General features: G+C 36.8%; 1 protein-coding gene across 1 annotated transcript in view; it reads right to left on the reverse strand.

The window, feature by feature from the left end:
• The window catches only part of Std2 (3-beta-hydroxysteroid sulfotransferase), a 37085-nt gene extending 24361 nt beyond the window's left edge, over positions 1-12724 (reverse strand). The window contains 3 exon segments of the mRNA NM_001172826.1: positions 8748-8874; positions 11237-11445; positions 12557-12724. Of these exon segments, the coding sequence (NP_001166297.1) occupies positions 8748-8874; positions 11237-11445; positions 12557-12692 (472 nt within the window). The 5' untranslated portion in view covers positions 12693-12724.
• Between the last annotated feature and the right edge of the window lie 1265 nt (positions 12725-13989).

Raw genomic sequence — 13989 nt, forward strand, 5'->3', positions numbered from 1 at the left:
GTACAAAGATTTGGTAACTTGCATAGACTCAGCATAGAATAAAAAAATACAAATAGTCTCGCTTATGAGCATTACAAGTTTTGCAATGAAAGCTAACTCTGTGTTGTCTACTTCATGTTTTATATATTTCTATTATGTAAATTCAGTTACAACAAAGGTGTTCATCCCTAAAAGTTACAAGTCACAGTACAAGTTCTGAGGTGTATTTTGAGAGTTCTGATGACCCAGTGGCCACCAAAAAGTGGAATACATGTAGTATTTCCTGGAACAATTACATTTCAAATTAAACATGTTATATTTATTATTATATAACTAAGGAAATTTCTGTATGCTCTTAAAATTACCTGTTTGTTGACTAAACACCAGAATATAATTAAAGATTAATGTTAATTATGAAAGGATTATTCCCATATGTCCAATAACATCCAACTTCTAAATTATGGGGGCAACCATTCACCATAATTCTACTTTATGTTTCTACCCTTGATTTTTAAATATTTTTTTATAATATTTTAATATTTTTTATAAACTTATATTTCCAGACTTCTCTAGCTCAACCAGATCCTCTAGTGTGCTATTTTCCAAACAACATTTATGTATATCTTCCTGATAACTGTAACTTATAAATTGTACACTACATGACTTATATTTAGAAATGATGTTAATGTCCATCTCTCTCTAAGCTTGAATGACTTGCTGATGGCTCAATTCCCCAAGAATGAAGTAAGTGTCAAGGAATTATGGCTCTCTAGACAATAAACTGACTTTGCATGAGTCAGGAGAAGAATTTCAATTCCAGGCTGAAAAGGCTCTATGAAAACTGAAGCCCAATGTTCCCGGAAGAAGAGGGACTCTCATCCGTAACATACCTTAAAAAGTAAAGCATCATAGATTCAGGGAGAAAATAAATTAGTATTAAAAATGGGCATATAAAAAGAATAATCATGACTTTAATATAGTATTTAAAGAAAACCACAGGGTAAGGACGTAGAAACGCCTGAAAGTTCCAATACCTGTTCCATTCTGCAAACTCCTTAAGGGTATAAAGAAACATTAATGCTTAAAATCAGAGGCCATGATTTTCATTGGTAAATTGCTTTTCAACAAAGATACCTCCAACCTCAATGAAGCGGCACTTTTAAGAGAATGATGTATGAGAAGCCCCTTCCTTTGTCTGAAGGACTGAATATTTCTGCAAGCAGGGAGGGATCGCAGGTTCCTGAGGCACCTCAGCCTGTGGTGAGTGCCCAGCACAGTCTGCCCAAATCTCAGAAAGTTCCAGACCCCCCAGGCTTCTGGGTGCAGTGAAGTGGAGCAGTGAGTTAGAGGCCACTACACCCGCCTCCCCATCCCTCCCGGCTACACTTGGAAGTCTGCTGAGCTCCTGACGGATGGGTGGGCCTACACTATCCCCCGAGCCCAGCCGCGCCTAGCCATCTGCGTGCAGAGGGGGAGCAGGGCGGATCTGGAGTGCCTGCAGAAGTCCCTTCCTTTGTCTGGAGGACTGTGGATATCTCTGCAAGCAGGGAGGGATCACAGGCTCCTGAGGCACTGCGGCCTGTGGTGAGCACCCTAACCTGGCTGCGATTGAAGAGCTGTGGATCTTCCAAGGGGCAGGTGGGCGCACAGTGTCCCTGAGGCCCAGCTTGTCTGGAACTATGGAGTTCTGAGCAGGCAGAGGAGGGCCACTGGTTCTGTAGGCCCAATGGCTTGGGGTAGCGTGGTGCCAGAGTCTTAGTAGCTCCAAACATAGAAGGGGATTTTCCACAGATCCTGAGGAAGCTTTCAAATAACACTTGAAACACAGAAATATAGAAAATGACAAAACGAAAGACCAAATTACAACCTCAAACCTCCAGCCCATCTCAGGAAACCCTAGGAGCGATGTATATAGAAGAAAATATATCCCATCCACATCATATATCGGACATAATAGCTACTGAAGTTGACAAGCAACTCCAGGAAGCTTTAAAGAAATTCAAACTCGAAATAATCTCCCAGATAAAGAAGAAATGAAAAAGAAATGAAAGAGATTCTCAATATATCTAAAGAAAACACAGATAAAAAATTGGAGGAACAAAAAAAAGATAGAATCCCTAGACGAGCAATATAAGAAACAAACAGAATACATAATGCAGATGCACAGAGATATACAGGAAATAAAAAACTCCACTGAAAGTTGTAAAAACCGCCTTAATGAAAGTGAAGATAGAATTTCAGACCTTGAAGACATGATTGCAGCTAGTGAACAGGAAAGGAAAGATCTTTTGAAAATAACAAGGAATCAGGAAACAACAATTCAACAACTGCAAGACGATGCAAAGAAGAATAACATAAGAATGATAGGGATTAATGAAAGAGAGGGAGACAACATAAAGGATGTCAGGAGGATATTTAGAGAAGTAATAGCTGAAAATTTCCCAAGCATGAGATCAGAAACTGACATCAGGATCAGTGAAGCATATAGAAATCCAAACAGTCATAACCAAAATAAAACTACACCCAGACATATGATAATCACCATCCCAGAAATCCAACACAAGAATAGATTATTAAAAGCTGTCAGAGAGAAAAGACAGATCACTTATAAAGGAAAACCTATCAGAATCACAGCAGACTTCTCAGCACAAACGATAAAGTCAAGAAGAGCATGCAGTGAAGTATTCCAGATCCTAAAGTAAAATGATTTCCAACCAAGACTGATATATCCTGCAAAACTATCATTCAAAATAGATGGTGCAGTACGATACTTCCATGACAACAGCTGAAGAACTTCATGAACACCAAACCAACCCTGCAAAAAATGTTGAAAGACAGTTTAGATACACAAAGGAAAAAAACCACTAAGCAAAGCAAATGATTAAACAGAACAGAAAGATAAAGATGCAACAGCAGAGAGATAACATTCCTACAATTAACCAGTATTTAACAGTAATAACCATTAATGTAAATGGTCTCAATGCACCAATCAAAAGAAACAGACTAGCAGAATGGATCAAGAAACAAAATCCAACCATATGCTGTTTACAGGAAACCCATCTAACCCAGAAGGATACTCACAGACTGAAAGTCGAAGGATGGAAAACAATTCTTCATGCAGCAGGAATCCAAAAAAAGGCAGGAGTAGCCATTCTGTTTGCAGACAACGTGAACTTTAAACCAACAATGACCATAAAGGACAAAGAAGGTCACTACATACTCGTAAGGGGAAAACTCCAAGAGGAAGAGATAACTATCTTAAATATATACGCACCAAACTCCAGAGCACCAAGTTATATAAAACAATTATTAACAGAAATGAAAACTCAAATTATCAGTAACACAATTGTAACAGGAGAACTTAATACGCCACTGACACCGAGGGACAGATCAACCAGACAGAAAATAAGCAAAGAAATAACAGAACTGAATCACACCTGTGAACAAATGGGTTTGATAGACATATACAGAGTGTTCCACCAAACAACATCAGAATACACATTCTTCTCAGCAGTACATGGATCATTTTCTAAAATAGACCATATATTAGCTGACAGAACATATTTAAACAAATGCAAAAGAGCTGAAATCATCCCTTGCATGTTATCGGATCATAGCGCTCTGAAATTAGAAATTAATGATAAAAGATACTGCAAAAATCCCACAAACACATGGAAACTGAATAACACACTCTTGAGTAATCAGTGGGTCACAGAAGAAATTAAAGAAGAAATCAAACAATACCTAAAAGAAAATGAAAATACAGATACAACTTACCGGAATCTGTGGGATGCAATGAAAGCCGTCCTGAGAGGAAAATGTATTGCACTGAGTTCCCACACCAGGAAAATAGAACAAATACAAATAAATAACTTGATGCTACACCTCAAACAGCTAGAAAAAGAAGAGCAAGTCAAGCCCAAAGCCAAAAGAAGAGAGGAAATTATAAAAATCAGAGCAGAAATCAATGCAATAGAGACTAAGAAAACAATCCAAAGAATCAACAAATCAAAGAGTTGGTTCTTTGAAAGAATAAATAAAATCGATAAGCCCCTAGCCAACCTTATTAAAAAAGGGAAGAAAAAGTTCAAATTCATGCAATAAGAAATGAAAAAGGAGAAATCACTACAGACCCAATAGAAATACAGATCATCCACACCTGTTTCGAAAACCTCTACTCTCAAAAGTTTGATAACACAGAAGAAATAGACAGATTCTTAGAAGCATATGAAGTGCCAAAGCTAGATCAAGAGGATGTAAAACTGTTGAATAACCCAATCTCTGTTACTGAAATTGAAAATGTAATTAAGTCCTTACCCACCAAGAAGAGCCCAGGCCCAGATGGATTCACTGCAGAATTCTACAAGAAATACAAAGAAGACCTAATGCCGACACTCCTCAAACTATTCAATGAAATTGAAAGGGAAGCAATCCTTCCTAAGTCATTCCTGGAAGCAAATATTACTCTAGTACCAAAACCTGAGAAAGACCCAACTAAAAAAGAGAACTATAGACCGATCTCCCTAATGAACACAGATGCAAAAATCCTCAATAAAATATTGGCAAATAGGATCCAGCAAATCATCAAGAAGATTATACACCATGACCAAGTGGGATTCATCCCAGGAATGCAAGGATGGTTCAACATACGCAAATCAATAAATGTAATCCACCATATCGATAAAGCCAAAAATAAGAATCACATGATCATTTCTATAGATGCAGAAAAAGCCTTCGATAAGGTCCAACATTTATTCATGATAAAAACTCTACAGAAAATTGGAATAGATGGTCTTTACCTCAATATAATAAAGGCCATTTATGACAAACCAACAGCCAGCATCATACTAAATGGCCAAAAATTGAAAGCCTTTACTTTAAAATCAGGCACAAGACAAGGATGTCCTTTATCACCACTCCTATTTAATATAGTACTGGAAGTACTAGCCAGAGCAATTAGGCAAGAAAGAGAAATAAAAGGGGTAAAGATAGGAAAAGAAGAAGTTAAGTTGTCATTGTTTGCAGATGACATGATACTCTACATAGAAGACCCCCTAAGCTCCATTGAAAGACTCTTAGATACAACAAATAAATTCAGTAATGTGGCTGGACACAAAATCAATACTCAGAAATCAATAGCATTCCTATACACAAACAACAAAATCACAGAGAGGGAAATAAGAGAAACTGGACTATTCACATTAGCAAGCAAAAAATGAAATATTTAGGAATTACACTTATGAAAGAAGTGAAAGACTTATACAGTGAAAACTATAATACACTGAAAAAGGAAATTGAAGATGATCTCAGAAAATGGAAAGACATGCCTTGCTCATGGATAGGAAGAACAAACATTGTGAAGATGGTCATTCTCCCAAAACTGTTATACAGATTCAATGCAATCCCAATAGAAATACAATCAACATACCTTATAGATCTAGAGAAATCACTCCTAAATTTCATCTGGAACCAGAAGAGACCTAGAATCACAAAGGCAATTCTAAGCAGCAAAGGCAAAGCAGGAGGCATCACAATCTCTGACTTGAAATTATACTACAAAGCAACAGTAGTAAAATCAACATGGTATTGGAATCAAAACAGAGGCGAAGATCAATGGAATAGACTAGAAGATACAACCACAACTACAAACACACTCAACCACCTTATCTTTGATAAAGGAGCCAAGCAGGTTCACTGGAAGAACGACAGTCTCTTTAATAAATGGTGCTGGAAAAACTGGCTCTCCATTTGCCGAAAACTAAAGCTAGACCCATGTCTATCACCATGTACTAAATTAAAATCTAAATGGGTCAAAGATCTGAATATTAAAACAGAAACGCTAAATCTATTGGAAGACAAATTGGGTAGAAACCTTGGAGAGATATGAGTAGGTAGAGAATTCACGAACAGGACTCAAACTGCACGGGAAATACTTCCCAGAACCAATAACTGGGACCACTTCTTATTAAAAAGTTTCTGCATGTCAAAAGAAATCTCCAGCATAGTGAAAAGAAAACCCACAAACTGGGAAATGATTTTAGTGAACTCTCTCTCACACAAGGGACTCTTGTCTAAAACATATAAAGAATCAAAAAAAAACTCAGACCTCCAAAATTCAAAGATCCAATCCACAAATGGGCATCTGAGATGAATACATAATTCTCAGATGAAGAAATGCAAATGGCAAATAAATACATGAAAAAATGCTCATCATCATTGGTCATTAGAGAAATGCAAATTAAAACCACACTGAGATACCATCTCACTCCTCAAAGAATGGCCAGGATCAAGAAAACCAACAACAACAAATGCTGGAGAGGCTGTGGGGAAAAAGGAACTCTCCTGCACTGTTGGTGGGAGTGTAGACTGGTACAGCCTTTGTGGAGGTCTGTTTGGAGGTTTCTCAAAAAGTTGGGATTGGAAATCCCATTTATTCCAGCTATTCCACTTCTAGGCATATTCCCAGAAGAACTGAAAGCATCATACCACAGTGATGTATGTGCACCTATGTTTATAGCAGCACAATTTGTAATCGCCAGATCTTGGAAACAACCCAAGTGTCCATCAACTGAGGAATGGATAAAAAACTTGTGGTATTTCTATACAATGGAGTATTATTCAGCTATAAAGAAGGATCACATTGAGATATTTATCAATAAATGGGCGCAGCTTGAGACCATACTCATAAGTGAAATAAATCAATCTCGCATGTATGAATACCGAATTGTTTCCCTAATGTAAGTAGTGATTCAAATATATAAAAATATGTGGCAATCATGATTCCCCATTATGTGGCCTTGAAGCCTTATAAAATTTTCACTTATTAATTAGAAAGGCTTTATTCTGGGCTTCTTGATATGGAAATATTTGAAGCTATAGTATATGAAGTTTTATTCAAATATTTTTAGGAAAAAGACAGACACTATGGTAACTACTATTCTTTAAAAAATTATTTAGTTATTTCTTATGTTTATTTTAATTAAGGGAATAATTTTAAAAATTAGGATATATAATAGTAACTCTTTTCGATTTCCTATTAACTTGTTTTGAAGTCCTGTAATACTCCCACGATCTTGTTTTGACTGATTAGACTCTGTTCCATTCTGTGCGATAGTATCAAGTCTGAGGGTATAGGCAACTACTTTGAAGGCAATAAGATTCACAAAGATGCCCATTCTGGTTTGACTATTGTCTCCTTTGGAAATCCTGTAATGTTTACAATGCCTAAGTTTTATTGGTCTTGTTCTCTACTGTTTTGTCCAACTTTATAATATCTAATGAGATAGACAAATCTTTTTAAGGAAACAAGAGACAACGTTGATAACCATTGTTGATAACCTTGTACTCTGTTCTACATCATGTGCTATGTCTATCCTTGGTTTTGACTGACAGCTTTGTTTTGCCATATTTGACTTTATTCTCTCCCCCTCCCAAAAAAGTAATAAGAACTAAGGAGTAATAAAATCCAAAATGTGTAAATTTTGTTGTAAAAAAGAGAGGAATGGAAAAAAAAAGAGCTCTAACGGATATAACAGCAAGTGTGTATAGGGCTGTTAAATAGTTGACTATATTAATGTTTTTGGATCATTGAACACAGCTGTTTGCAGTCTCTCTGTTTGAATGTCTACTTTGTATTCTTTGATACTGTGATTTGAGCAACTATTTCCAAGATGATAATATGTAATCTATTAACAGGTGATTTCTTACTGTTATGTTTTTTTTTTTGTAGTTCTGTATTATGTGTAACCTTACACTGCTTTGTTTTGTTTTGTGTTTTTCTCTTTTTCCTCTTAAATAAAAAAAAAGAGAATGATGTATCTCTAAAATTCAAATACAGGAAAACAAGCCAAAATAGCTTGAAGACAGTATCTGTACACATCTGAGACCATTGATCTCTTGGATTCTCCAAGGCCACATATGAATTGCAGCCCCGGAGTATTTAGAGCTCCTGTTGAGCACCCACACTCTATTCTTCTTGAGTATGTAGTGTATAAGTCCTGCCTTATAAATTATTTTTTGCTTTTTACCTAAATGTTTTTAAAATTGTCTTTTTGTCCTAGAAGTCAGACACCTATAACTGCCTCAACTGAAGACATGAATCAAGGTCCCGACCTCCCCATTTGGTGACTTCCTTGGTCTCATGTAAGAGTACTAATGGACATAGATCTTTGTCTCAATCCTAGTAATATAGCCTCATTAATCACAGAAGATATAATCCAGTGGAGATGTGGACCTATGGATTTGTTTTTTTTTTTTTCAGTACCTGGGATGGAACTCATGTCCTCCCACTTTCCAGGCAGGTGCTTATGCTGCTGAGCTAAATCCCCAGCACGCATATGATGTTTTAATAATTATTCTCTCTGTTTTTGAGATAGTGTCTCTCTATATAGTTTAGGCTGATCTTGAACTCCCCAGGTAGATCTCGATACAGTTCAGGCTGATCTTGAAATTCACATATAGTCCTAGCTGGCCTAGAACTGGAAGTAATCCTCCTTCTTCAACCTCCTGAGTGCAGAAATAACAAACATGTTCCACTACTCCTGCCTGTATCTTTATATAACTTTTCTTTTCTTTTCTATTATTTCTGTTTTTGAGTGCTGTCTGGAGAGTGAGTACTGTGTATGAGAGTGAGGTCTTACAAAACAGCTGTGATACGGTGAGGATGGACCCTTGGACATGTAGGGTTCTGAACTGAAGGCTCTAGATGGATCAGTGAAGTCAGTGAAAGACCTTGAGTTCTGAAACTCCTACTTTGCATGGCAACTCACCATTTCCTTGCAGGAACCATTTCATATATTGTTGCAGCGTCTCTGGTTTCTCAGCAATTTTCATTTTACTTGTGAAATAATAACCAGACACGAGAACATCTCTGGGATTCCTAATACAATAAATCACCTTAAATTTAAAATTGAGAAAATAAACAATTAGTAGAGTTCATTGCTACATGTTTGATCTTTACCTAGGAAATATGTACAAAATGCCTATTAAATATCACGGATTGTGTCAATGAATTTGTGACAGCACTCAGTAATCAAATATAGATTTTAAAAATTTTATTAGCTGGCTACTCTGATGTACGCATAATAAATGAGGATGATTGCATACATATTCCTTCTGAGATGTCTGTCTACTCATTTGGGGAATCTACTGAGAGGTTGTAACTAGTAAATTTTGTGAGAAATTTATGATTTGTAAAAATTTTGCAAAAAGATAAATCAATAAAAATTCTGCTGTGTCCATAGACATATATGAATACACAGTTTTTCACATTAAAACCCAGAAATCAGTTTCAAAGACTTTATTTTGATTAAAGAAGCTACATTTCTCAATTCTAAGAGGATAAGCTTAAATAGGTGAATTTCAAGAGCAAACAAAATGATTCTTAGTTTTAAGCCAGGAGAGTAATTGCCTCTCTGGCCACTCATTGACTTGGACATGGTTTGAGAGAAACTGCTGTGTTCCAAAAATATTCTCAATATTAATCTGGATGATATTTTTTCCATTGCAGAGTTTCACAAATATTCATGAGACTGGTAATTAAGATTAGAATGTATTCACACAAACATAACCCCACCCACACCAAAAAAAAGATAACTTGGCATTTCATAATCTTGTTTCTCTTTAGGTCTTTATTACATGATTTTGACACCATCTCTCTTTAGTCTTAAATGTCTCAGCCTCAGATTAACCAATTCCTTAAGATCTCATTTCAATTGGGTGTAATAACATCACTATGCAACACAAACGTGATATTTGCTAAAGATGGCATTAGTTTCTAGGTTAGTCATTGTGATTTAACTAAAAATCTTGAAACCGCAGAATATTTTAAAAGCCTGAAAGAGAAAATATTTCTAAAAAAGAGACATGGGATGCTAGAATCTGGATCTGCCCGCTCCCTTCAAGTGACAATCTGCTAGCCACTTGGCTACTTTGAGATGGCTTATCTCAACAGACAGCTATGTGCAGTAATACACAGCAGTTAAAAAACCCAACGTTGATGGCAGCTCAGTCACTTGGCCATAGGCAAGTATGTGAAACTACTGCTTCACAGAAGGACAACTCTGATGTGGAAGTTTCCACATACAAAGATTGAGGGGTTGCAGAATTCAAGGGTCAGGACAGACCATGGGAAAAACAGGACTAACTAGGTAGACAGCTGGCTCAGGAAGATGTAAAATGGCTGAAGGCTGAGCAAAGGAGGCGGCTCTGGTTGTTCACATTTGGTTGTGGTTGTTGGGATTGGTGTCTCTAATCACATGAAATTTAAGAGGGCAAGTGGACAGAAATAAAGCACAGGCAGGCTGATAAGCTTTGAGTTTTGCAACATACCTAGGTGGTCTTGCTTGGGCAAAACAGAAAATTTTGGGAACAGGATGTTACGAAACTGTGCTTTGAGGGACAAAACTTACCACTTTATTTTTATTTAAAGAAATTACTGTAGGGAGGGAGAATTTTCAGAAAACTTATTGATTCTAGTTAAGTCCTACTTTAGATCTAGTGATTAATATTGGCAAATTACATTACAATGTAGCAACAGAATGGGTGAAATATATGTCATAGTGATAAACCCTGTCTCTCCTCAAAATATGGGTTACTAAGACGGTGGATATATATATGCATAATGGTCCACATACTTTTATTCACATATGGACTAAATGGTAGACACTGCACGACCAGCTAATTCAGGACATTATTACATCCCATCAAGATCCACCTTGTGAGAATTCACTTCAGCTAAATCATCATGGATATTTAGGCATATAGCAGTTTAAAAGGATTGTTTGGCAATTGTTTGCATTTTTAAGCAGCTGAACACAGGAATCTCTGATCAGGCTGGAAAACAGTATAGGCACAGTGTTCTGAGGTCAGGTGGATCACAGCTGAGTTATCCAAGATCACGGGCTGCTTATTCCCCTATTACAGAACAACAGAGCCACCAACCTCATAAATCAAAAAATCCAATTAATTGGCACAGTTTACTACTTGTAGAAGTCTTTGAAGTGACTCCCAAGATCACACTCAGTTTCTGAGTTTGCCTCAGTATCCCCATCCTTAAAATTGAAGTATAAATAAATGTAGGCTACTCAGAGAAGTTCTGGGTCTTAACCACAAAAAAATATAGGATTCGGTTATAGCCTTTTCTCCCCTGGAATTGAAAGATCAAATTGTTTGTCTCTTTCTATTTAAGCCATTCACCTGGGGCCAGGCCAAGACCTTGATTGACTGAACAAGAATTTCTAAATCAGTGTTCACTGACCTTGGCTTTGGAACTGAAGAAAGACTTGGGAAAGAGATGGAGGGGCAGGTGGGATGTGTAGATGCGTGGGTCCTTCTGACTCTTCATTAATTCATTACCATGTTGAGTCTCTATCCAAGGTGAACGGTCCCAAATGGGAACTGATTGGACCCACTTGGGATCCCCCTTGGAAAGAATCAGGCAGACAATCTCAATTAACCAGTTGGTTCCTGAATGAAAAAGGAATAATGATTGTCAGTGATATCAACATGAGTTTTATAAATTGGCCTAAAATATGCACAATATAGAAGTAAACTTGCAGCAATTTTTAAGCGTAATTTACAGTTCTTTCAAGTAATGGTTGTCATACTCCTTTTAGTGTTCAATGTCCCAAATAGTCTGTCTAAGAAAAATAAATATTTCTACTCGTAAAATACTAGTCCCTAGTGACTCCATGCACTCTATGGCAACCAATATTGCCCATTATGTCCATGAATTTGAGTAGTGCAAGTATTTCACATAAGTGAAAATGTAACAGTTTTCCTTTCATGATGGGCTTATTTCATTTAGCTTAATGAGCTCTATTCATCTATGTTGGGTCATGTTTCCGAATTTCATTTCTGAGTGCATGATATTCTGTGGTATACATTTAGCATTCGATTTATGTATTCATCTGACAATGGATATTTGAATATCTACCAGTTTTCAGAAAATAAGTATTTAAATGTCTTTAACTAGAACTTTAATAGTTCTTTAACTATTTACTAAAGCCCATTTACTAAACTCCCTCTGTCTTTACTCTTGAGTGTTACGAAAATTCCAATGTCATCCTTTACCACATTGACCCCCATAAAATTATTCAAATTTGAGAATCTGCATTAGTATTTCCCTGTTACATTTCTGGTCCTTCTTTACTCTCACCTCCCTGTGTAATATTTGAGATGCAACCTTTTTTCTTAATGCAAATGCAGTAAGGCACTATTCCTTGCTTCTCAAAGCACTGTGTGGTTTCTGGAATACAGTGAGCTTTCCATTCATCTGTCAAATTACTGAAGCCCAAATCATAGATTTTCTTTCTTTTTTTAAAATTTTATTTAAGAGGAAAAAGAGAAAAACACAAAACAAAACAAAGCAGTGTAAGGGTACACATAATACAGAACTACAAAGAAAAAAAACATAGCAGTAAGAAATCACCTGTTAATAGATTACATAGTATCATCTTGGAAATAGTTGCTCAAATCACAGTACCAAAGAACACAAAGTGCACATTCTAACAGAGAGACTGCAAACAGCTGTGTTCAATTATCCAAAAACATTAGGCTCATGATCCCTTATCCTTACCTGATTTTGGATAAGTCACTGTTATTGTATCTTCATCCTTCACCAGAAACTTGTCCCGTACTTCCCTTAATAATTCAGGACTGAAGCCTACCATAGGGAATCTTATCCCTTCAAACCACAGAGTGTTATCTGACATGGTGGTGAGTTCTTTGTGCCTTGTGTTAGTGTTCCAACTGTGGCAAGTGACAAGAGGTATTTATAGTTAATAGCTAACCTTCCTTATCTTATTAAAAAATTTCCTGGTAAATAATCACAAATAAATCTGTATCTCCTGATCACAAGGTTTTCTGTATTGAGCAATTGTTTGATTATTCTGAGCTTAGTATTGTTTCAGTTGTAGTTCAGATCAACAACTAGATTTTCAAAACAAGTATAAGTATATAGAAATATATACAGTAAACTTTACTTGGTTCAATGTGTTTAAATGTATAAAAAGCACAAATCAGCTGTGTGATTCAGGCTTGTAATCCTAGCACTTTGGAGACTTGAGGCAGGAGCATCCCTAACAGTTCACGACTGGTCAGTACTAATCCATGTGGTACTGTCTCATAAAAGTGAAAAAAAGTTTTGCATCTGTAACTTCAGTTTAGCAGCACAGTACCCATGAAGCAGGAGTCCCTGATTTCTATTCGTAGTGCAGTGTGGGGGAGACTGGGCATGGTGCTGTCCAAATGTAATCCCAAAACTTGGGGGATTGAGCCAGAAAGATCCCTGTGATCTGAAAGCCAGCATAAACTGAAGAGTTAGAACCTGTCTCAAAAGCATAAAAACAAAGTACAAACAAAAAAGCAAAAAAAAAAAAAATCATGGAAGAATTGCAGTGGCAAACACTCGCTATCACTCAGGAGGCTGATGCAGACGATATTGCCGTTGTCACTGACTGGATAAATGAATGTGCTTCTTTCATTCTTCTTAGAGCTACACGTGACTCCAATGGAGCTTTGTTAATGCAAACCTTTTGCACAGTACCTGTTGCCACATTCTCTTCACTGAAGGAAGGGGAGTGCCTTGCTCCATTTTCTGCATAGCCTAGTGCCTTGTTTGGTCTGCAGAACACATTACAGTCATGTGCTGCACCAAAGATGATCACAGACATTGCCTCTCTCACAGGTAGTTTATTATTCTGTTTTCTTATCCACTTTGGGAAAATCTACCATGACTGTCTCTTCATTATTCACTAATGACTCATGCAATTCTTTCATAATTACACACATTTCAGCCTTGAAAGTAAAAGGCATCTTTTCAAATCACAAGCATCACATGACAGGAGAATGAGATCTGTGTTCCTGGTGTTAGTTCCAGCCACATTTACCACTGATAGCTCTGGACGGCATTGGAAGATCAGGTTTTTCCATTAAAGACCAAATAATCACAAACTTACCTTGCGGTTCAGGGAAGTGCTCACAAAAAGAGAAAGACATTGCAGTACATGG

Source organism: Cavia porcellus, unplaced genomic scaffold (genome assembly GCF_034190915.1).
Source record: "Cavia porcellus strain 051 isolate PalLab524CR breed Dunkin Hartley unplaced genomic scaffold, mCavPor4.1 scaffold_7, whole genome shotgun sequence".
In the NCBI taxonomy this organism is placed as follows: domain Eukaryota; kingdom Metazoa; phylum Chordata; class Mammalia; order Rodentia; family Caviidae; genus Cavia; species Cavia porcellus.